The 21,240-nt window shown below is 40.5% G+C and overlaps 2 protein-coding genes across 16 annotated transcripts in view; both read left to right on the top strand.

Annotated features, from left to right (window-relative positions):
* Positions 1–12,878, top strand: part of lrrc7 (leucine rich repeat containing 7) — a 133,135-nt gene extending 120,257 nt beyond the window's left edge. For 11 of the 14 annotated variants that reach the window (XM_084910714.1, XM_084910709.1, XM_084910712.1 and 8 more), the window contains 6 exons: positions 354–473; positions 608–818; positions 1,006–1,256; positions 2,717–2,809; positions 6,480–6,554; positions 9,213–12,878. In XM_084910714.1, coding sequence (XP_084766840.1) covers positions 354–473; positions 608–818; positions 1,006–1,256; positions 2,717–2,809; positions 6,480–6,554; positions 9,213–9,323 — 861 coding nt within the window. In that variant the 3' untranslated portion in view covers positions 9,324–12,878. Of the gene's footprint in view, positions 1–353; positions 474–607; positions 819–1,005; positions 1,257–2,716; positions 2,810–6,479; positions 6,555–9,003 lie in introns of all 14 variants that reach the window. The other 3 variants (XM_084910716.1, XM_084910721.1, XM_084910722.1) reach the window with 3 other exon arrangements.
* A 5,366-nt stretch (positions 12,879–18,244) lies between these two features.
* Positions 18,245–21,240, top strand: part of LOC146369884 (discs large homolog 1-like protein) — a 116,646-nt gene continuing 113,650 nt past the window's right edge. Inside the window, exons 1-2 of one of the 2 annotated variants that reach the window (XM_084910204.1) lie at positions 18,245–18,373; positions 19,419–19,580. In XM_084910204.1, coding sequence (XP_084766330.1) covers positions 18,355–18,373; positions 19,419–19,580 — 181 coding nt within the window. In that variant the 5' untranslated portion in view covers positions 18,245–18,354. The remainder of the gene's footprint in view (positions 18,374–19,418; positions 19,581–21,240) is intronic. The other variant, XM_084910199.1, reaches the window with a different exon arrangement.

The raw sequence follows: 21,240 nt of genomic DNA, 5'->3' as shown, positions 1-21,240 counted from the left end.
ACTTTTATTTTGAAGGGCATTTTACTTAGACTCCATTAGCATTTTGTGTTACACTTTTTCAAGGTTTTTTCTGAAAAACTCCTCTCATTTAAGTGGGTTTTAGGGGGGCTTTTGGTGTGGAAAAAAGGGTGAATCATAAAAACAATCTGTTCACGTTGAGCACGATATCACAGGTTTTATCACCGCCTAACATGACTTCATCTCGAAGGAGAAAAATCTGTTCCAGCTCTGTTCATTCTTCCAACTGAATCTCAGATGAGCTGTCTGAAACTCCAGGAGATAATAGGAAGACATGACTGGGGTAGCTAGAGTTTAATGTTCATTGTCAGTAATGACCACTTTGTCTCTTTCAGACCCCGTCTCAGCAGGGTGGCGTGCTGGACAATGACCAGGAGGGGGTGTCAGGAAGCAACCAGTGGGCTCCCTATTCACTAGGCAGGAGGGACGTCCCACCTGACAACCTGTTAAAAAAGGTGAGATCTGTTCACGTCTCAGTGAAGCATCTCATCTTTGTTTTTATGCTGAGCATCTTCTCGGTGATAAAGATAACTATTTGTGCAATTACTCTTAACCACACGTTACATGTATTCCCGCTCTCCTTCCACAGAGCGCCCATTCCCACAACCCTTCCCATCAATCACACAACACCATGATCGTCACTTCCTCTTCCTCCTCCTCGGCCACTACACCTCATCGTGTGGTGGGTCAGCAGGGCTACGATGGGATGATGAACAAAGGAGGCCAATACAACCAAGGGATGCAGCTGTCAGTGGTTCCGTCTGGGGGGCCGGGACAGTACCAAGGCAACATGTCCCAGGGTATTGGCAATAAAATCATTTTATTTCTATTTATAAATGTTCACAAGGAGACCTTTTTAAGCAAGAATGTAGAAATTTTGATTAGCAGCAGTAATCCATGTGCCTCACATTAACAGCATGTACACATATCTATTTTAGAAGCTTTGTTTTAGAGTTAGATGCTACCAGCCTGTTTTTCTCCATACAGCCCCTGGACAGGTCTACCCCAGCGGTGGTCTGCCTATGGCCCTGTCCCAATCCGGAAACCAACCCCAGTACAACCCCCATACCTCTCACACCTCCCATCAGCCCGCTACCAATCCTCAGTACCATGTCAACCAGGGCATGGGCCATAGCAACCAGGTCGTTATGACCACCCACACCAACCCACGGCCTCAGAGCGCTCGCTGCCTGTTGCAGACTAAAGGCCAGAAGAGCACAGATGGTTTTCAGGAGCAGGTATCTGTCTGTCTGTCTGTTCATGTGTCTGCCTGCACCAACCGCACCAAAAGCAATATTGGAGGTCTTTTCAAAAATGGGCTCTTCTAATATTACTATATACAGTATTACTTATACTACTATTACGTATGCAGTATAGGGGAAGGGATATTTCCGTAGCAGTAAATGTGAATGCTTTGATGGAATAAATATGCTCCTGCATGTAGGGTTACCTCTCAGTAACTAATTTCAGCTTTGTTTAGCTCTATCTTTACTGGAAAAATAGTTCCCCTTAATCTCCATGATCCGCTGTTTGGTAACTAAATCGCAAACTAAACTGTCATAGAGTGATTAGTGTTTGTTTACATCAGTTTCATTAATAGGAGGACACGGAGGGTTTAGATTAGATGCTCAGTTTCGCAAGGAGAATTTATTGATACCAGATATAACCATAGAGTTATATTTTCACAGTAGCACTCACTCTGTTAATAAAAAGAAAGCTAGACTTTGCCCCTGTGCCATCACACAGTGGTTTTTTGGAGTTCTGTGTTGAAGCTTGACGATTACGGCGCCATCTTTCGCCACCTTTCTTGGGATGAAACCAAAAGGGTGGAACACTAACTTATCAGCTAACACTAGTTAGTGTTCTCTCACAGACTAGCTAGGTTTATTCAAAGATTTGATATGTACATCATACAAATACCTACTAGAGGCTGCTAGTTTGTGCTAATTACAATTAAAAACAAGATGCTGAAATATTAATTTACAGACTTGGATGGGCTGACCAGAACCAAAAACCAAGTCTAGATGTGCAGCTCAATAGCTAGAAGCCCAATGAGCAACCTCAGGCGAGTTTGGCCTGTGTCAGTCTATGCTTTTGACAGGCTGTAAACATGTCTTTTTTTTCTCATGTAAACGAGGCCAACATTGGAATCCATGGGGAATTTACTCACTTTTGGAGCCAGCCTCAACTGGCCATTTGGGAAATTGCAATTTTCCCGCCCGTACAAGATTAACTTTTAAACTGCAGACCTTGCTTGGCTCTTGGATTAGACCAATGCAAGGCAGCAGTCAACTAAAGGGGGGAAATCTTGAGATATCTCATGCTTCTAAATGCATTTTTAGCCACTTGACTGCAACAGCCTGGGCTGAAACATTTTAAAAAGTGACAGAGATGGGATTAAATTAGATTAGACATGATTCAACTGCATGAGATTAGAGTGCCAGTTGAGGTGGGAACCTGAAGATCTAAACAAAAAGCAAAGATCTCAGTGCCTCAGCTGTTGCTCCATAAAAGACCTCCAATACAGCATAGGTGCCAAAACATGTTGCCCGTCACACACGAGCGCACTTCCACATGTTGTCTGGTCACTGTCTGTCTGTGCGGTGATTTTTCACAACTTTGTATTTCACTTTCAGTTGTTGTTTTGTCTTTCTTTTCTTTTCTTTTCTTTCTGTATCTCTCCCTCCTCTCTCTGTAGCTGTGCGTGAGAATAGAGAAGAACCCTGGTCTCGGTTTCAGTATCTCTGGTGGCATCAGTGGCCAGGGGAACCCCTTCAAACCCTCCGACATGGTACGACCTGACCCGGCCTGCCAGCCAATCGCAGCCTCCCCGGTTTTACCTCAGAGTTGCCATGGAAACTGCTGCTTGTTACTGCAGTGTTTTCTTTCTCTGTCTGTTTGTCTGTCTGTGGGGCAACCGCTTAACGTGGTTAGCTGTGGGTGTGTTTGAGTGCATAATGTTACATGGAGGGCTGTGCTATTAATTTGGTAAAGAAACACTAAGGTGTGACTGGGGGTGTTTCCAAAACTAAACCTGAGCATTGTTAGACTCACTAGTGATTATGATACTTGAGTCTGGCATACTTTAATTTTAGGGTTGTTTTGATGTGATCTAAATACCTGCACAGCATCCAGGGCAAAGCTCCTTGTTTGGTTGGTCAGCAAACTTTAAACAGCTATGTGCACATGAATGCAAATATAAGATAAGCCAAACTCTCTTATCATTCCTACTTCTGAGTCTGACAGTGTCTGTCAGTGTATGCCAGTACAGAGAGCCTGTTGGTGTTGCAGCTCCCCAAGGCCTGCTGCACATGGCAGTCTGTCCTAGAAACACACTGCTACAGTCAGTCTAAAGGAGCGATGCTGCTCGTGGTGCTCTGACTGCTATTTTGGGAAAGCTGCTCAGTTCTGGGACACCGTGGGTGATTTCAGATGTTCACCACTTTGATCTAGGGACAGGGTTATATGACAGATTTTGACTGACTGTTATTCTGAGCAACAGAGGAGACGACTGCCCTATAAATAGAAAGCACACAGAAAGAGTGCTTTCCATTCCACCCTTGCAACAAACGGGGAAGTTTCTTCCGAGTCGGGAGTAGACTGATTATGTGGAAACTGTCAGTTCATCATTTTAGTTTTTGAAGCAGACAACTGGTGAAACAGTTGCTGACTCGTGCAGTTATTTTAATACTCCCTCCTCTGCTTGTATCCATAAGTCTTGCACTAGCTGCAGTTTGTACATTATTAATGCCGCGTTACACGGGCAGAAAATGGAGTCAATGCAGATGAACATTTTGTCAGAGGAATACGAGATAAGGTTACGTTATCTATCCAGTTAGTGTGGAGCAGTGGGCATTGTGGAACACTTGGTGACGTTTCACTTTAGAACCGAACGCTTGCTTTTACCATACATACTGTGGCGTCCGGCGAATGGCGAAAGTGGACGTGTCAGTCAGTCACTGCTCATCTGCTGGATATTCGCAGTGACTCCCACTGAGTCATGTCAGCATGTATGGTTCAAAGGAAATGTTCTAAAGTGAAATATTGATTTAGATGTCCCCTGTGTCATGTTATATAGACTGTATGTCTGCTTTATCTAACTAACCCACAGGGTCACATGGAGGGAGCAGATGGAGGATATTTGTCTGCTGTCAAAGTTACAGTGCCGGGATACAACCGCAACTGTTACAAGCATCCTCCTCTGAATCCTTGTTCTCGCTCTGTTGTTTCATTCACACGTGAGAGGCATCGAGCGGAAGCCATTAACGGGTGCTTCGGAGTTTTATCAGCGGTAGTCACCTCGGGCGTCAATTTGTCACCAAATTCAACTCAAACTAGAAGCAGATGCCTTTGATTATTCTTTGAATCTCTTTTCTGGCCTATTCGTGAGAGTGTATCTGTTTGTCGTCTGATGTGTTTGCAGCTATTTTTGGTTACAGCCAGTGTTAGCTTTCAAATAAACTCGAGGTGAAAGAGTTAACAAGGGCTGTATGTTTGAAAACAGCTTGACTACTAAATTATACATCTGTGGTTTTGGATCCCCAGAGCCTACTACAGCTGTGGCTATTCCACAGGGCTGTGGCTCCCCCTGGTGGACAGCTTGTTATTTGCACTCGTGCTTTGATGGGTCTGGGACATGCCCACATGTCCAGGTGAATCACAGATGGTACAGTAGGAAATTGGTATCAAAACCACCAAATATAACACAACTATACAAAATAATTAAATCTATATTTGCTTTTAACTCTTTACCTAACAGAAAAAAAATACCTTCTTTAAAAATGTAGCTTTATCTGTCTCTGTTTTTTGCAGAGAAACAGAATAATCTCCAGGCTAGATCTCCAAATAATTGAAAGTTTACAAAATGTACCTCTTTAAGTACCGCTCTTATGTACCTGATGATAATTTTTTCCTCTTTCAAAAATCTATCAGAAGTCATCAACAGGTGTCTAAAAAGAAGCAATGATGATAATATCCTCGATGTTGGACTTACAGGACTCACTGAGGCCCTCTAAGCCACTGGGCCAGTTTTACGTCTGCCTAATTAGGACTCGGCAAGCAGAGACAGGGAATTAGTTCATGTATCGACCGGATTGGGATCTGGGCTTTGATCTTTGAGCTTCTCAGGGTCGGTTTAAGAACAGAAGACTAAAGGTTTTAAGGATCAGAACATGGATTTTATTATGTTTTCTTTTTGTAAATCTGGGTCAGGAACATTTGAAAATCCAATTTTCTGTCCCTTCTGTTGTTAGATGTACTGTTGTTGCGCACTGAGCTGCTGAGATACAAACACATGCTTAAAGGAAAAGTCTAAAATCCCCGTGTGAAACATTACTAATATTGTTCCCGATTGTGTAGAAGTTTTTTTTGGAGATGGAAGGATTTTGCAAGATGCTGCAGCTCTGTGTGCAACTGCTCTGTTGTGTGTAAATGTTTAATTGGTGTGACTAATGCTACACAGTTTTAGCCCCTACTAAAAATTTTGTAAAGTACAGTGAGCTTCATATTAGATCAGAAAGGCCACGCTGTCGTACCCGTTCGAGGTGCCGACGCCGTAAAGAATGGACACAAATAACGGCGTCGTACACAGCATTTTGCAGGCAAAATGAAACCAGTTTGTATCCTGGTGAAGAAATTATTTTATCTGTATATGCATGCATGAGGCTCACTGTATACTAAATGTCACTGTTTTCACGTGGAGTCACTGAACTAACCCTTCTCCTGTGGAATTGTTTAACATGCAATATATGTGTTTGTTCTTGCATTCTCTCTCACAGACTGTAGTATGTAGGTGCTGCTGCACTCTCACTACTACACGTCCTATTTGTCACCTCTCTATGGCAAATATATCCGTGTGTTCAACACAACCTGTTGAACTGTGTTGAGTCGATACAGGTGCATTGTCCTACACTTTCTGTGTCCAAAAACATCTTTCAGCTCTCGGTGAAAAGATGTTGGTGTTTTTACAATCTCTGCCTTGGGTTATTGAGGGAAAATATGGGGGATGAATTTTTCTTCTGCCCTGCCCGCGACCTACTTCCTTCCCATAGTGAGAAACCCATCCCACGTCTACTCTTCTTCCCATAATCTTTAAATATTTACTGTATATATTTATATATATGCCAAGTCTATATCGTTAAAAATAGCTGCTAAATCTTTTTTGTCTCTTCGGGAGGGCTTTATCACCCAGTGTTTGTAAATTTTAAGAGAGCCGCTAATCTGAAGGAAACGCAAGCACCTTACAACATAACAGTTTCAGTGTCAAAATATGTATGCAGTATTTGCATGCCTCTCCAAATTGTGAACAAAGAGAATGCTTTGATGAACTGGCCATATATTTAAAAGTGATTTATTTATTTATTTATTGGGAGGGTTGGATATTGAGTTGAGAATGAGAAGGCAAAGATTCTAAACCATCGTGTCCCTGTGTTGTCCTAACGGTGTATCATTTTGACTTATAGGGTATCTTTGTTACTAGGGTACAGCATGACGGGCCTGCCGCCTCCGCCCTGCAGCCCGGAGACAAGATACTGCAGGTAACACCCGCTCACTCGCCATCACATAGACATCACAAACATCCACATCTTGTCCCTTCCATTCCCAGCCCCACCCTTTTTTCTTATTAAACTGTGAGGTGAAAAGCAAGGGTGTAGTCATCCTACTGAATCTTTATGTTAACTGTAGATTGTGTGTGTGTGTAAGGCTTTCCTGCTAAATATTCTACCTGTATGTGTGTGTGTGTGTGCATGCGTGCCACCTCAAAATATCAAGCACCACCCCCCACATACACCCATGCGCCTTTGAGCCAAAGATCACAGTCAGATTTAAGTAGCTTTTAGCAATGTGTCATTTGTTATTCATTGCTGTAATGACAATGGGAAAAGCTGAAATTGCAGTAAAAGTTACAAATGGAGCACATGTAATCTCATAAAAACAGCTGAACTGACTTCACCCTTCGTAATCTACTCGGATAAACACAACTGACAGGCACCTGAACCTGTCACTGGAGATCATCCTAAGGCAAATTACAAAGAGCATTTAAATCCCATAAAATGTAGAACAGTTGAACTGGACATCTTATACTCAGGATAAAGGTAGGGCAATTGCAGATATACAGGTTCGCCATTGTAGTTTTTCAACCGTGGGAAATAAATAAAATGGCACAGGAGATTTTTACAAATGGAAAAAAACCCTCTTTTTGCTTTAAATAGCTATTGGTTGGTATTTCCTACAAAGGTGCAGTGTTAGTTGTGTTCACTTGTGAAATGCCATCAGAGCACAGAATGTTGGGAGGAGGGTATTGAATCACACAAATGTGATCTTCTAAGACGTACAGCTTAGTTTTCTGCAAATTGCACTGAATTTAACACCAAAAGGAAGCATGTCAATTTTGGACCCTGTGTGGCTGTGATAGTTGCTGTTATAAGTGTTAATTTGTTTAATGGGAAGGGGAGAGGTTATCAGAACAAGTGTGTAATTTGCGTAGGCGCACGGTTTAAAGCTTTGACTTTGTCCTGCAGCTCTTCACTGAGTCCTCACCGTGAATGTTTAATATTTCTGGTCCTCACTGAAACTGGTGTTTTAATGAAACAGAGCAGAATTGAAATGAGCCAAACTTAATGTGTAGGGAGAATCCCAGTATGAGGGGTATGCACACTTTTTAAAGGCTGTGAAGTTAGTTTTTCCAGTGAACACTGTTTCTTTTGTTAGTCCCATTTCTACACAGAGGTTGATATACAATTAAAGTGTCTCGGGTGTCTGCTCTTCCAGCAGTTTGCCTGCAATGAACTATTTTTTTCTTTTTTTTTACTGATCTGTGGTTTTACATCCATTACCAACCAAATTGAAAGGGCTGTCAAAATACAGCTACTGGAACTCAAACAGATCTGAAGTGTGTTAGATTAATGTCTCAGTGCAACCTTGCAATATAAAGCACCTTGAGGCAACCGTTGTTGTGGTTTGTTGCTATATAAATAAAATTGAATTCAATTGAGTATCTACAGCCTCACACAGAAAAAGAAGTAATGCGCACATTTGCGAATGTGATAAACAGCGACTTCATTAACACGCGGATGGGTCAGGATCTGATGATAAATAATCTTTGTGCTCTACTACACATTGTAAAGGTCAGCTTTCTGCATGTTCGCTGGATGAATTCTGCTTTACATTATGTGGTCTGCAACCCAGACGACCCAGAGAATGCCCGTCCTTATAGTTTCCTCCCGTATAATTTTAGTGTTTCACTAATCCTTACATAATGCCCAGTGAAGCAGTGAAAACTCACTGTTTGACTACAGTTATTTACTGAACTCCAGAAGCAGGATGTCAGAAAAAAGCCTGAATATCAGGTACAATATAAGTGGCTTGTGATGATTTCTAATTAGCGAGCACTTGAATAAACAATTTCAATGATCAGTAGAAATCCATGAGTTACATCTTCACATTATTAGAAAGCTGTTCTTAATATAAAATAGCTTCAGCCGAGGCCTTAGATTTGAAAGTAGCTGAACACTGCAGCTAGGTTATTTTTTTAAATGTATTTTTACTCATGAACACAATCTAACATGGTTTCATTTGAAGTAAATATGAGTAAAACGATGTAAGTACGCAAGTACAAGTTATTTGGATTGATGTGCCTCGCAGCAATGTTTTCCCCATCAGCCAAATAATAATTGAACATCCGCCTCCCATGTAAAGCAGTCCAATTGAATCAATAAACCGTAAACAGCAACAGTAGAAATCTCACTCTCGCGCCACGCTACACGCATTTTATTGAGATGGATTGAGGTCAAAATAAGACGTCAGTGCTTTACGGTAATAGCTCAGCCTCCCTCACCCCCCATGTGCCATTCCTTTCATGTTTCCCTCTCTCCTCCCCCTTCATCTTCTTTCCACAGACTTACAGTGTAGCTGGATGAATTCATGTGAAAGCCCTTTTTTGTCTTTACCCCTTCTCTCTCTCTCTCTCTCTCTCTCTCTCTACAGCATGACTGTGTAGCTCCTCCTCTTCTCTCTCTTTTTCCCAACAGTGATGTGTTACTGAGATAATGATGGCAGTGACCCTCCATCCTTCCACAAAACACTCACACATAGACATGTGTATGGGAAACTTAAACGAGCCGCAGCACATATACCTCTATACACACGTGCACCCACACACATGCTGTTGACTGTGCTGCGTGTTTGCCTTGCAGGCTAATGGACATAGTTTTTTACACATGGAGCACGAGACAGCCGTCTCTCTGCTGAAGAGTTTCCCGCGGACGGTGGACTTGGTGGTTCTGAGAGACAGCAGCACGCGCTAAAATAGTTTTTAAAAACAAACAAAACAAATACAGCAACGCTTCTCTACTCTGCTCATCGCCATCCCACGCCATCCCACCTGCCCTCCTCTGGAGGTTTATGGAACTGAAAATTGAGCCACATTTTTCCCCCCCTTTTTTTGTTGTTTTTTTAAAACATTTTTAAGGGAACAGTCAGACATTTATTTGCCTATTGCTGGACCAAAGGCAAATACCAGTGCCAAATGTACCATAGGAAACATATCGGCTCTTCTGTCTACCGGCGGTCAGCGATCTGATCTGATCGACGGCTGGACGGACCGCAAGAGGACTGTACACTTTAAAGTTCCTACAGGGCTGCTGCAGTTTGGATTTTGTGGTTGGTTTGTGATTTAAGCTGCCATCTGAGCGGTCAGTCTGAGTAGTTTTTGTCGGTTAGTTAGATTTTGGGATATTTTTCTTTCTTTTCTCCACTGCCGTCCATTGTGAATTTAAAGTATTTTGTTTGGTGTAGCACATGGTTCGCTTTCCTTGTTCTTCACAGCTTTATTATTTCTTTCGCATCTTCTGTCTTTTTTCCCCACTTTTCAGTCCTTTTTCTATCACAGTCTTTGATTTTCATACTCCTCCGATATATTTTTTGTTCTGTTCTGCAGGTTATTGCCTCCACTGTACAGAAATTGAAACTTAAGACTCTGCCTTGTGTACATACATAGAGATTCAGCTTGTTAGAACTCTCCTTGGGGCCTGAGCAGACAGCTCTTAAAAGTTTATGATTCATATGATTATTGTTGATAAACTATATTCTCAATTCCCTCCTGTGGAAATACAGGGGTCGTTTCTTCAAATGGTTTTCTAAAGAGTATATCACCATTTTATCTGTATAGAAAACACTTTTCATAGTTCATCACTGCTACTTGTTTTTTTTTTCTTTTCTCTTAAAAAAAGCTGTCGCTTGCACAGCTGTGCTGAAAGGAGCTAAAGCAATATTTCTGAGGCTCGGCCCATTGAGCTTTTCAGCAGAGCCTTACTTGTCCTGCAGTGCCATCTATTGAGCAAGTCATGCTAATGTTTACACACACACTGCCATGCACATAAACTAACAGGCAAATACACACATAAAATTACACATATCTATTCTCTGCAATGTTGCATAATGCATCCCTCATTTTAGAATATCATTTCCATTATAAAACTGGTCCATTAATATTAACGGTGCCATCTTTTTAAAGTCCTGTCTTATGTTGTGCAGTGATGTCACATCCCTTTTGAGGTGTTTATAAAGTCACAGCATGCTTTTACATCACTGGACACTGACAGATAGCCATTTTCTGTTGGCTTCTAGACGTCTCTACTCTCTAGAAGACTCTAGACGTATTAAAGCACTAAGTGCTGCTTGTTGATCTGTGCCATATGCAGCCTCCTCGGCTGTATTTACAACAATATCAGAGCTTTACCTCTTTGTGGCCCAGAACTGATCTGCACACACTAAAATCAAAAACGTGGCTTCAGTGAGCCGGTAAGCTGTTCTATAGTCGTTGACCCGGCTTCAGCATCTCCTCTGCTGAAGTCTCCTGACCTTCGGCCTTCCTGTGGAAAGCAGTGTGAGACACTAATGCCCCTACAAGCATCTGCAAGGTTTCATTTTAGGAGGATAAATCAGATATCGTCTCTTTTTTTGACAATCGGGGAAACATCTGATTTGTGTCACATGTGCTTTCGGTTACACTTGAATTGTCGAGGAGGTGCTGATTGATACTCGGCATACACGGAAGGCTTGCTGAATTTGCTGGTAAATGCTCAAACTATTTAAAAGAGCAGGGGAAATGAAAGTTACGGTGGACCTGATGGGTCAACAGTACTGCAATTTAAGAAAACATCTGCAAACAGAAAAATGCTACAAAAGGTCACAAAAGAAAAAACCTTGGAAAACACAATGGAAGTGTATTAGGGGAGATAATAATGTGACAGAACCAAAACATGCGAAGGGTTGCACCGACACACGCTTAAACGAAGTGGAGGATTCTTGTGAGGGGAAAGCAAATGCAAGGTACGGTGTGTTTAAATCGCATAATAACATAAATATATGTTTGCTATTAGCCGATCACTGTTAGCTTCTCACGTCGGCAGCTGTTCCGTCATGCTATTGTGTCCCCAAAACACTTCCGTTGTGTTTTATGAGGGTTTTTTTGTTTTTTGTTTGATTTTTAGCTTTTGCAGCCTTATTCCATTTGCCAAAGTTTCCTAAAATTGCAGTGCATTTGACCTCTCAGGGCCACCGTAGCAATAGACTCTATGTAAAAAAGCAAGAAGAGGAAAAAAAACAAAACACCAAAACAGAGATTGAAAGCCTTTGCTCTGTAGTCTGACTATTATAGTCACGCTTGAGAAGATGTACTGACTAAAATACAGAGTCTCATTCTTTTTGTCTTTATGTAAATGCACCATGGGTCTTGAAGGCATTTCATGGCAGTGAGTTTTGTTCTGTTCTGCATAACATCTGATGTTTCATCCGGAGCGAACCATCCTTCACTGTCCTTTTGATTTCACTTGACAGGTACCCTTTTTGTGCCAACTCTCCAAATACGATTTCCATCACTTTATCAATAGGAGACACAACACGGCACAGTTTAATCATGTGGTTAGGAGATTTAACCACAGGTACCTACCCCGACCCTATTCAGAGTTTGAAATATCAAAGATATTGTGATGAGAACAGAGTAAAAGGTTTGATAATATAATTATTTTTTACTACATGTTTCAGGTAATTCTTTCTAAATATATTGATATACCTTAGCTTTGCTCAAAAATTGTGATATTTTATAATGACACTTATAACAAAGTTATGGATGGAAGTACGCACAGTATGACTTGGAGACCTACACATGTACTATCCAAAACTGTATAAAATGTATTTCTACTGTAATTGTGAATTTGTGTTATACAAATATATATTATATATATGTATATGACTATTTAAAAAAAAATTCAGTCATTTTCTATGTGTTTAAACTGCTAAAAGAGCTGAACAAATGAGGGCGGTGTCACTGTACATAGCTGTGAATGAAATCCAATTTAAAAATGACTCATATTGATTGTGAATGTACTCATGCTTTCTGCAGTACCTACACCTACCCAACTTGAATGCTGCTTCTTCTGTTGTGTGACAAAAAGTACTTTGACCTCCGAAGAGAGAAACGCTGTCGAGTTTATAAGTTGGACAAATTTTAGTGACGATTTAACAGAAACTATTTATTTCTTTATTTATTTGCACATGCAAGTTGAAATCCTTCCAGTTTTAAGTTTGAGTATTAATGCGGAGAAATGTAATTGCCGAAGTATATATAATATATATCATGTGTTTAGAATGCATTTTGCAGACGCTATCTGTACATACTATTTAAGATACAGTTTTTACAAAAAATAATATATGTATAAAATTGAAAAAATGCTGTGCAGCGATTATACTGGAGCCATTTTGGGCTTTGGGACGTACCATTTTTTCAGTATATAAGAAGTGTTTTGAATAATGTACTAAAGTCTCTATTGTACAAATAATAAAAATGTCACTATTGGTAATATGGGCTTCTCCTGGTGCACTGAGCTGTTTTTAGGAGGGTGGAGGAATAAAACAACGCTCTTCTTTCCATATTTATGCGTAAGGAAAAGGGGAGGCAGGAGAAAGGAGTGAGGAAAAAAATGAGTTCAAATGCAGATGCGGGAAATGCAGGGGCCAGAATAAGGAATGAAAGTAATGCTGCAGTGAAGGAAGCTGAACAGAACAGAGAAGATGGTGAAAGGTGAATATGGGAAAAAGTGATGTAGGAAATGGGAAAAGAAAAGGAACCAATGGATAAATTATGTGAAGGAAAAGACAGTGATGAGGATCGCCTCAGCAGGTCTGTGGGAGATTACAGTTACCTCTGTGGATTAAACTCAGCAGGGCCTCTCATCATCTCTGCAGATGCTCCTTTGTCTCTCTGTCCATTAGGCTAACAGCCTGACTCCTCTTCATCCCTCTTGATCCATCCATCTCATCTATTCTTGACACTTATCTGAGCTGTAGATCGCAGAGGGTCAGCCGAGTTCTGACAGGTGCCTCACAGTGCGTCTCTTCTGGGGCTCAAAACCCACGTTGAAGAAAAAGCTTGGCGCATTGCGGTAAGTATGAAAATCTTACTAGTTCATGCACACAGGTTACTGTGCAATTAAGGCAAACGATTTAACATGATAATTCAAATCCAGAAAGTAGTAATTGGTTCTTGTTGGGTCTGTGCTTCCACAAGCCCCGCTAGTTTAGAGACTTATTCCTCATGAAGAACACAAGACATAACAGAACATCTTCAACCGGTTTTTTACTCGCTAACGAGGGAAGTTTTGGTCAAGAACCAGCTCTTGGAGCTCATGCTCCTTACCTGTCATGCCCAAAATCCTTCAAAGAGCAGCTTCCCTTGCAGCTATTTATTGACAAACTGTTACAATACACATCACAGCACAAGCAGCTCCCTCAGTAAAACCCCCCAATGGTTCTAAGACAAGGCACTATGTGTGTGTATGTGTAAGCACCTGTATGCATGTGCAAGAACGTGTGTGTGTGTGCATGACTTCCTGCTCACCAAAAGGATCATAAAAGCAGGAAGCAACATCACAAGAAACAGATCTTTCAGATAGGATGTATCTGCAATAAAACCTCCCCCTGCACAGAGTGGCTGGAGAGGTGGTCAGAGACAAAGGGATGTCTTGATCCTATAGATTGAACTCAGACTTACAAATTTAAGAAACCCAATGACAACTTTCAACAATTAGACTTAACAGTTCTATATGGAAATCTTAGTTGAAACCAAAACGTTTTATGAACTTAACCAGAAGCCTTCAATGTATGTAGTGGGAATTAGTGAAAAGGAAATTTAATGAGAATGAATCAATGAGTTCATTTGTAGGCCAACGAAAATCCCAGCTTTGAGGAGTTTGCATGTTCTCCTTGTACTCTGGGGTGACTGACAGACTGATAAGACTGTCCAGGATGCACCTCGCCTGTTGCCCTATGGCTGTTGGGATATGATCCAGCCCTCACAGTGATCCTGAAATGGATGGATGGAGTCCATTGCCCTGTGTGTTCAGTTAGTCAGCAGTCATTTTGTCTGCACTACACAGTATGGTGAAGTACGTGGGTTGTTTTGTAATTTGCCATTTAAAATAAGACAAATGGGGTTTTTTTTCTATATATTTTCTATTTTTTTTTTTAATATAATAAAAATTTATCCAAAAAGGTAATAAAGAAAATATGTAATTTCCTCAATGACGTCCAGTATTTTTGAATGCATCACAGATACATTAGTAGTTACTTTTCAGTTTAACACATTGCACGCTAAACATGTGAGCAGCTCATAAAATATTTTGACTTACCTGCATAAAGTCAGCTGCATTGCTCAATCAACTATGTGCATCATTAACATTCAATACAAATGAATGTACATGTAATTGTAAACAAACAACACTAACAGATATTTGTCAAGAGGAATTTAAGTACCTGTTGATGATGTGTGTGATGTGTATTTTTAACACATCTGAGTTTTTGTCTCTGCAACCAAACTGGAAGTTAGATGCCTTTTTTCTAAACTCTCTATCCGGTGGCTGGTTTGTACCATTCCCCACTGTTCTCTTGGCATCAGAGCCCACTGTAGAACAAGTCTGCTTACTGTGGTATCAGCCGACAATAAACAATAGAGAGTAACACCGCGCACACACACACAGGCGCCCACACACTAACGTACATTCTGGCAAAAAGCAGAATGACGCCCTTTTGTTCCCTTCCCTCTTTACTCTGTCTTTTACACACTGCATTGGACAAAAAGATACTTCTGTTTGCCACATGACCAACCCACTTACACAATCATGCATGCATTTACTCCCCACTCTGACTCATATATTATACTGGAATCAGAGTGACTGCTGGCGAGAATTTGTAAGAGATACAGAGCGAGAGTTTATGTGCACCCACCAAAATGGTCAATAAGCTCTTCTGACCTAATCAATAACAATACCAGAGCCTGGGTCCATGACCTGCATTCAGCTGCTGCATGCTTATGCTGATGGAAGTGTCCCTACCACTGCTCTACTGTCCACATGAAGACACAGGCGCAGTGTGTCTCCAGCATGCATGAACTCTGCTTTTCTAATGTCACTCTCTGAATGATTTCATCTTTTTAGTCTTACGATTGCCTCTAAAGGTGATTTATGCTCACCCATTAAACACACCACGTCACAGTAAAACAAAGATAAACAAGGCAGTGGAACAAAAGGACACCATATCATTTAGGAAAAGCTTCTCTTTGGCTAGTTGGATGAAATGATCAATAACAGTTTCCTGTCTATTAAACCAAGCATAGATTGCTTTTCATAGTTTAACATATCCTGGAAGTAGAGCTCTTCATCTTATATATCTATATGTAACTTTTAAAAAATATAGGTTAGCTCAATTTAGCAAACAGGAAATAATTTGAAAATGACTCTGAAAGAAATACTAAAATTAGGTGATGAAACCATACCATATATGTCCATCTACTATGTTGATGACCTATGTAAGAGATTAAATGCTTCCAGTCGCATAAGTGTGCTGCTTAAGGTAAAAGTGGACAGTTTATTGCCACTTCCTCTTAATAACTGACACAGTGACAGAGATACAAATGTCAGCTACATTCTTTAAAACAGAAAGCTTGCAAGAACCACTTAAATAACCACATTTATTAGTTTATTTATTTATATCCTTGCTATAATGATAAGTGCATGTGCATGTTTGTATTTACACTATCTGTTTCTTAATGGGTGTGCCAATGTCAATAAAACTTTGCACAAAAATCATTGCACATACAGCAATTATACTTCACAGTGACCAAAATGCATATCTGCAACAGAATTTTGTTCAAGTCACAACTAAATACAAAATGAAGAATGTGAAAAGTGCAGCAGACCTGGCAAAAATTGCCCTTGGTGTAGGTTTTTGCTAGTTATGACTAATGAGTTGGCAAAATCTCTTCAGCTTTAAGTAACAACTGAAGCATTATGGATTCATATTTATTATTACGTTTACTTATTACTTCAGTGTTTGCCAGTACAGCTTGCTTAGCTTGCTGTTAGCTCTAGTGCTAGGCACAGCTTTTTGTGATGTCCTAACAGATGTGTCAGTGGTACAGATCAAGAGTTTGGGCTTCAGGTTTCCTGAGCAATATTAATAGTACTTAGTTAGTCTGTTGCTTAGCAAAAATTAGCCAACATGTGTATTTTTTTACCATCTCATAGTTTATGATTGGACATTGTCAACTGAGCTAATTGGTGTAGCAGGCAATAAATTAGCAATCCACCCATCGATCCATATAAAGTATATTCTGGGTCCAAAAAGCCAACATGGAAGCAGGAAATGAAATACAGACCCCAAAACTAGTGGGTGATATTGTGGTAACATACTGTCTATGTGTAAAACATCTTGAGTGTTATGTTTTTTAAAAGGAAATGTTTCACAGTCCCACTAACCTGTCAGGAAACGTTTTAATTAATTATGGAAATTTACAGTTACATTCAAAAACACTACTCTATATAAATTTCCTCTCAAGGGTGGTGGTTAGTAAGTGTCAATATATAGCAATATATTCATTATTCGTCATGACAATGATCCCAAACACAATGCTGAAGCAGTAAATGCATGGGTAGAAAAACAGCATTTTTCTGGCTTCTGTAGCTTTAGGATCCCCACTTGATCACTGATAGCAAAACACCTCGCTTTTAAGAAACTTAATTCATGCAAAGGGCAAAGACAATAGGTCAAAAATACTGATAAATTTTGATTTATATCACACAGAGTTTTTTTTTTTTTTTTTACTGAATGGGGCAGCAGATGCTGATACTGACTGAACATCTCCCGTGTCGCTCTGACTGGAATAGCAAAACTTTTTGCAACTCTTGCTCAGAGACAACCAGGAAACCAGGCTACGGCTCGCATAAAGGTAGAAAAGGAGGGACAACAGACTGCATGCTGAAGCTGAATGGGCATTATGGCTCTCTATATATACTCATATATAGTCATTGGATTCTACAGAAAGACTTTATTTCTTTCCACTACTAAAGTGGACTTGCCTGGTAGGGATGTGGATCACTACAGTTTAGTGAGACACGTCTGGTACAGGGGATGGTTTTCATCTACTCAGCACACTCAGTTTACCATGACAATATGGCTAAAACCACACAGGGATGAAGTGCCTGGACTTTTGCTGGGATTGCACCAGTGACATTTCAATTGGACCCCCTTGTGTTTTTCTTTGTATGCACCCATGTAAGCTCCATAAACAGACATAACTGAGTGACAAGAGCCAAAGACTAAGATGGGAACAGGAGAGGAAAGCTTTCATAGATTTAATGTAGTTAGATCAGTATCTGTAAACCCAAGTCTGTCCTCGGCATTGAGTGGATTAGATGTGGATAGGCACCCCAGAATAGACCGGGCTTTTATCCACTGCATACAATATGGCTGTTTAACATGACACAAGCTCCTTATGAAGAGCCCCTCCAACCTGCTTCATCTGTGGTTTTCAGTTGAGTGCGTGTGTGTGTGTGTGTGTGTGTGTGTGTGTGTGTGTGTGTGTGTGTGTGTGTTCGTCTCGCAGGACCGTTCAACCGGTCGGACGGCGTTTTGAGTCAAGTCATCTGAGTGAAGAAATCGGTATTAGTTTAACCAAATGGTGACACAGGGAGCCTTGAAGTGAAAGAGGAACAGAGGGAGGGGAAAACAATCACGCTATCATTATTACTCCGGGTTCTAAGTCCACGCGGTGATTGTCAGCGTTTGTTGACAGTGTCTGTGTCAGTTTTCTGACACTTTTTTCAACACTCCATTGAATTATATTTTCTCTTAACTACCGGACAGGTCGGTGGTGCCTGTTGTGGTGACAGTTTGGTGTCCCAGTTTGGGTGAGCAGGCTGTCGCGGGACAGACGCTCACATCTGTGATAACAGAGTCGGATCGGTGTGAGCCAGGGGAGGAGGACTCGGCGTGCGTGCCACCATGCCTGTGCGACAGAAAGGTAAATAAAATACTTGTTAAGAAAATGGACTTTCGGTCTTTAGTTACACTTCTGTGTTATAATACTTCTGTGTTAATATTCTTATCGTATAACGCATTTTGTGACACCGAACGTGTCACTTTTAGCCACTCAAAAAGGTCGCGTTGATGTTGCGCTAGCTCCGCGAGGCGCTCCTATGCGTTAGCGCACGAAACTTGTGTGAAACACCTGCACTTTTAAACGAGGAACTATTCAGTGTACGTGTACACGACTTTTAGAAAATAGCTCCAGGGCTCTTACTGCATACTCGGACGCTGTTGTAAATTCGGCATACATAATATTTAGACAACAACGCGTTAGCTGTTTTTGCAGTGAAATGCAAAAAACAGCAAAGCTGCCCACAAATAGAGCTCTGCAATATAAAAGTGCTTGCAGATAGATGCATAGAAATTGAATTGCAACCCTTTTAATTCATTTTGGCTTTACGTATTGTCATGCAAGTGTAAAGTTAATGTACGCGCTGACACATTTAGTCGAAGTTTGACGTTGATCGTCACTGCTTCCGGTTTAATCAGCTGTTCAGAGACTGGAATTTGCAGCCTGCACCTTCCCTTGCACCATAAACTCTACTACCCTTCTGCATGAGGGCATCGGGGCGATATAAAGGATGGCAGTAAAATGTTATAGTTTATCTTTAATCCATAAAATGTGCAAATACAAGGGTTATGAAGTCTTAATTACCATTTTAATTAAGAAGGTTTTCACTGATCATTACAAACCCTAATAGAAGTTGTGATCTAGTAGCCTGGGGGGAAAACACAGAGTCATCTACTTTTTTTCTTTTCTTTTTTTTCAAATCAACCCTGGTTTGAAAAAAATGAATGAAGACACTTTATTTTTCAGACAGACATGCAGAAATTCTCAATTTTAACCGTAGTTATCTGCAATTAAAAGCTTTTAACATCTAGCGTCTCCTTGCTCTGCTTAAGAACACCTGGAAATTGTGTTTTCCAGAAGAGATAAAAACCATGTTTTTTTTCTATTTATTTATTTATGTTTTCTTTAGACGCCCAGCGTGCCCTGGAGCTGCTCCAGCAGTATCGAGCCAAGCTAGACCAGAGACAGCAAAAGGCCAAACAGGGACCTGTGGAGGAAGACCACCAGCTGCAGCAGTCTTTGGACAAAGTCATCAATGTCTTTCAAAGTCAGCTCTTCAGTGCACTCCTTGGTAAGAAAATTTGCTTTGGTCAGCTTTGATCAGATTTCCTGGATTTTGACAATTTAGGCAAACTTCTTTTATATTGACTTTTTTGGAAATTAAGCTGTGCTTGGAGTGCTTTCTGTCAGGCATTACGTGTATTTTATGTTTAATTTGCTATCAGTTTAACGCATACATCTGCATAACTTCTTGCACTGTATCTTAACACATCACAAAATATTTGCACTTCTGGTGTCTAACCATTCCTCTTACGTGCAGATTTGTCCACATGCAATTATTTTATAACATTTTACATCATTTTTATAAAAGTAGAGACAGTGGTTTTGCCATTTGTGAATTACATTATGTTAGTTCATTGACTAATAAAAAAGAAAGTTTCAGCAAAGGTAAATATCAGTTTTATCGATCTTAAAGATTTGAGCCTTTCGTTTGATTCTTCACTTCCTCTTCGCAGTAATGCAATAATCTCAATATTGTGCATGGATTTTGTTCATTTATCAAGATTCGTGTCTTACAGATACCAGATACCACACTACAAGCATCGTCATGCTGTGTTTGGGATTGACAGGGACTGACTAGATTTCCAACATTAGGTCTGCAGAAAATAGGCTGAATTCATGAACTGTTTCATTTCTGTGGGGCTGATATAGTTTTTACAAGATGTTTGAGCTGTGCTGTCACTGGACCGCTAACCAGAAAATGGGGAGCAGAACGTAGGGTGTCACAGAAAGCAAGCACCCACCTTTAAAATCTAAATCTATGTACAAATTCCTCTAACAAAGTGACAGTCTAACCAGCAAAGCTTCCTTTGATTAACTGTTGCTTAATCACACGAGAATCCTCATGGTAATGTTAATGGTGACAAACTGGTTTTCACTCCCAGGCCCCACCTGCTTTCTACCCCGCCCACACCTATAGCTATTACAGCAGCGCACCTTCTCACATTTATTGTGCCAGTGTTTGTGTGCTTGTTTATGCTGTTCACTCAGTTCCTCTTTTGAAGCTTGACTTTTTACTTTAACCAAATTGGATCTGATGTGTTGCGAAATAATGCTTCCCCTGTTTTGTTGCTTGATATTCTTATTGATCCTTTTTCTGGTAAAGATTAGAGAAGACTTTGTGTATGGGTTTGCGTTCCTGCTGCTGCACTGAATTATTCCACTATTTACATTTCACTGTCCTTTTTTATTCCCCCTTATCATCTGTGTTATAGCCACCAAACTCATTTGAGATGTGCTTACAGGATGATATATGATTTAGTGCAGAACTATTTGTCAGCTGTACTGTGGATTAGGGGAAGCGAACCATTGCTAGTAATATTATGTCGCCACTAGAGGTCCTCAGAGTATTAGCTATGTTTCATTAGGTAACGCATTCTCTACTGGTGTACTCTGAGATATGGGGTCTCTTTGTGACCATCTCGGTTTTGCTTGCATCTTAATAATTTAGCATATACTATAAAGTAATAGTTAAGCTCTGCTGGAGCAGCTTCTTTTTTAACATCTCAGCCTCTGTCCAGCTCACAGTGGGGACTCCCTTAACAACTTTAACCAATCCTGGGACAGTTGCAGATAGTTGTTTTCAGAACATAGGGGCTACATTTAAATAGGGCATTCATTTGTTAGCTGCCAACCTGCAGTTGACTTAACAGTCACGGCAACATGACTTT

Source organism: Perissodus microlepis, chromosome 17 (genome assembly GCF_051167445.1).
Source record: "Perissodus microlepis isolate ML-2025 ecotype Zambia chromosome 17, ASM5116744v1, whole genome shotgun sequence".
In the NCBI taxonomy this organism is placed as follows: Eukaryota; Metazoa; Chordata; class Actinopteri; order Cichliformes; family Cichlidae; genus Perissodus; species Perissodus microlepis.
The sequence above is the reverse complement of the archived record's forward strand: the minus strand, read 5'-3'. Positions and strand labels throughout refer to the sequence as shown.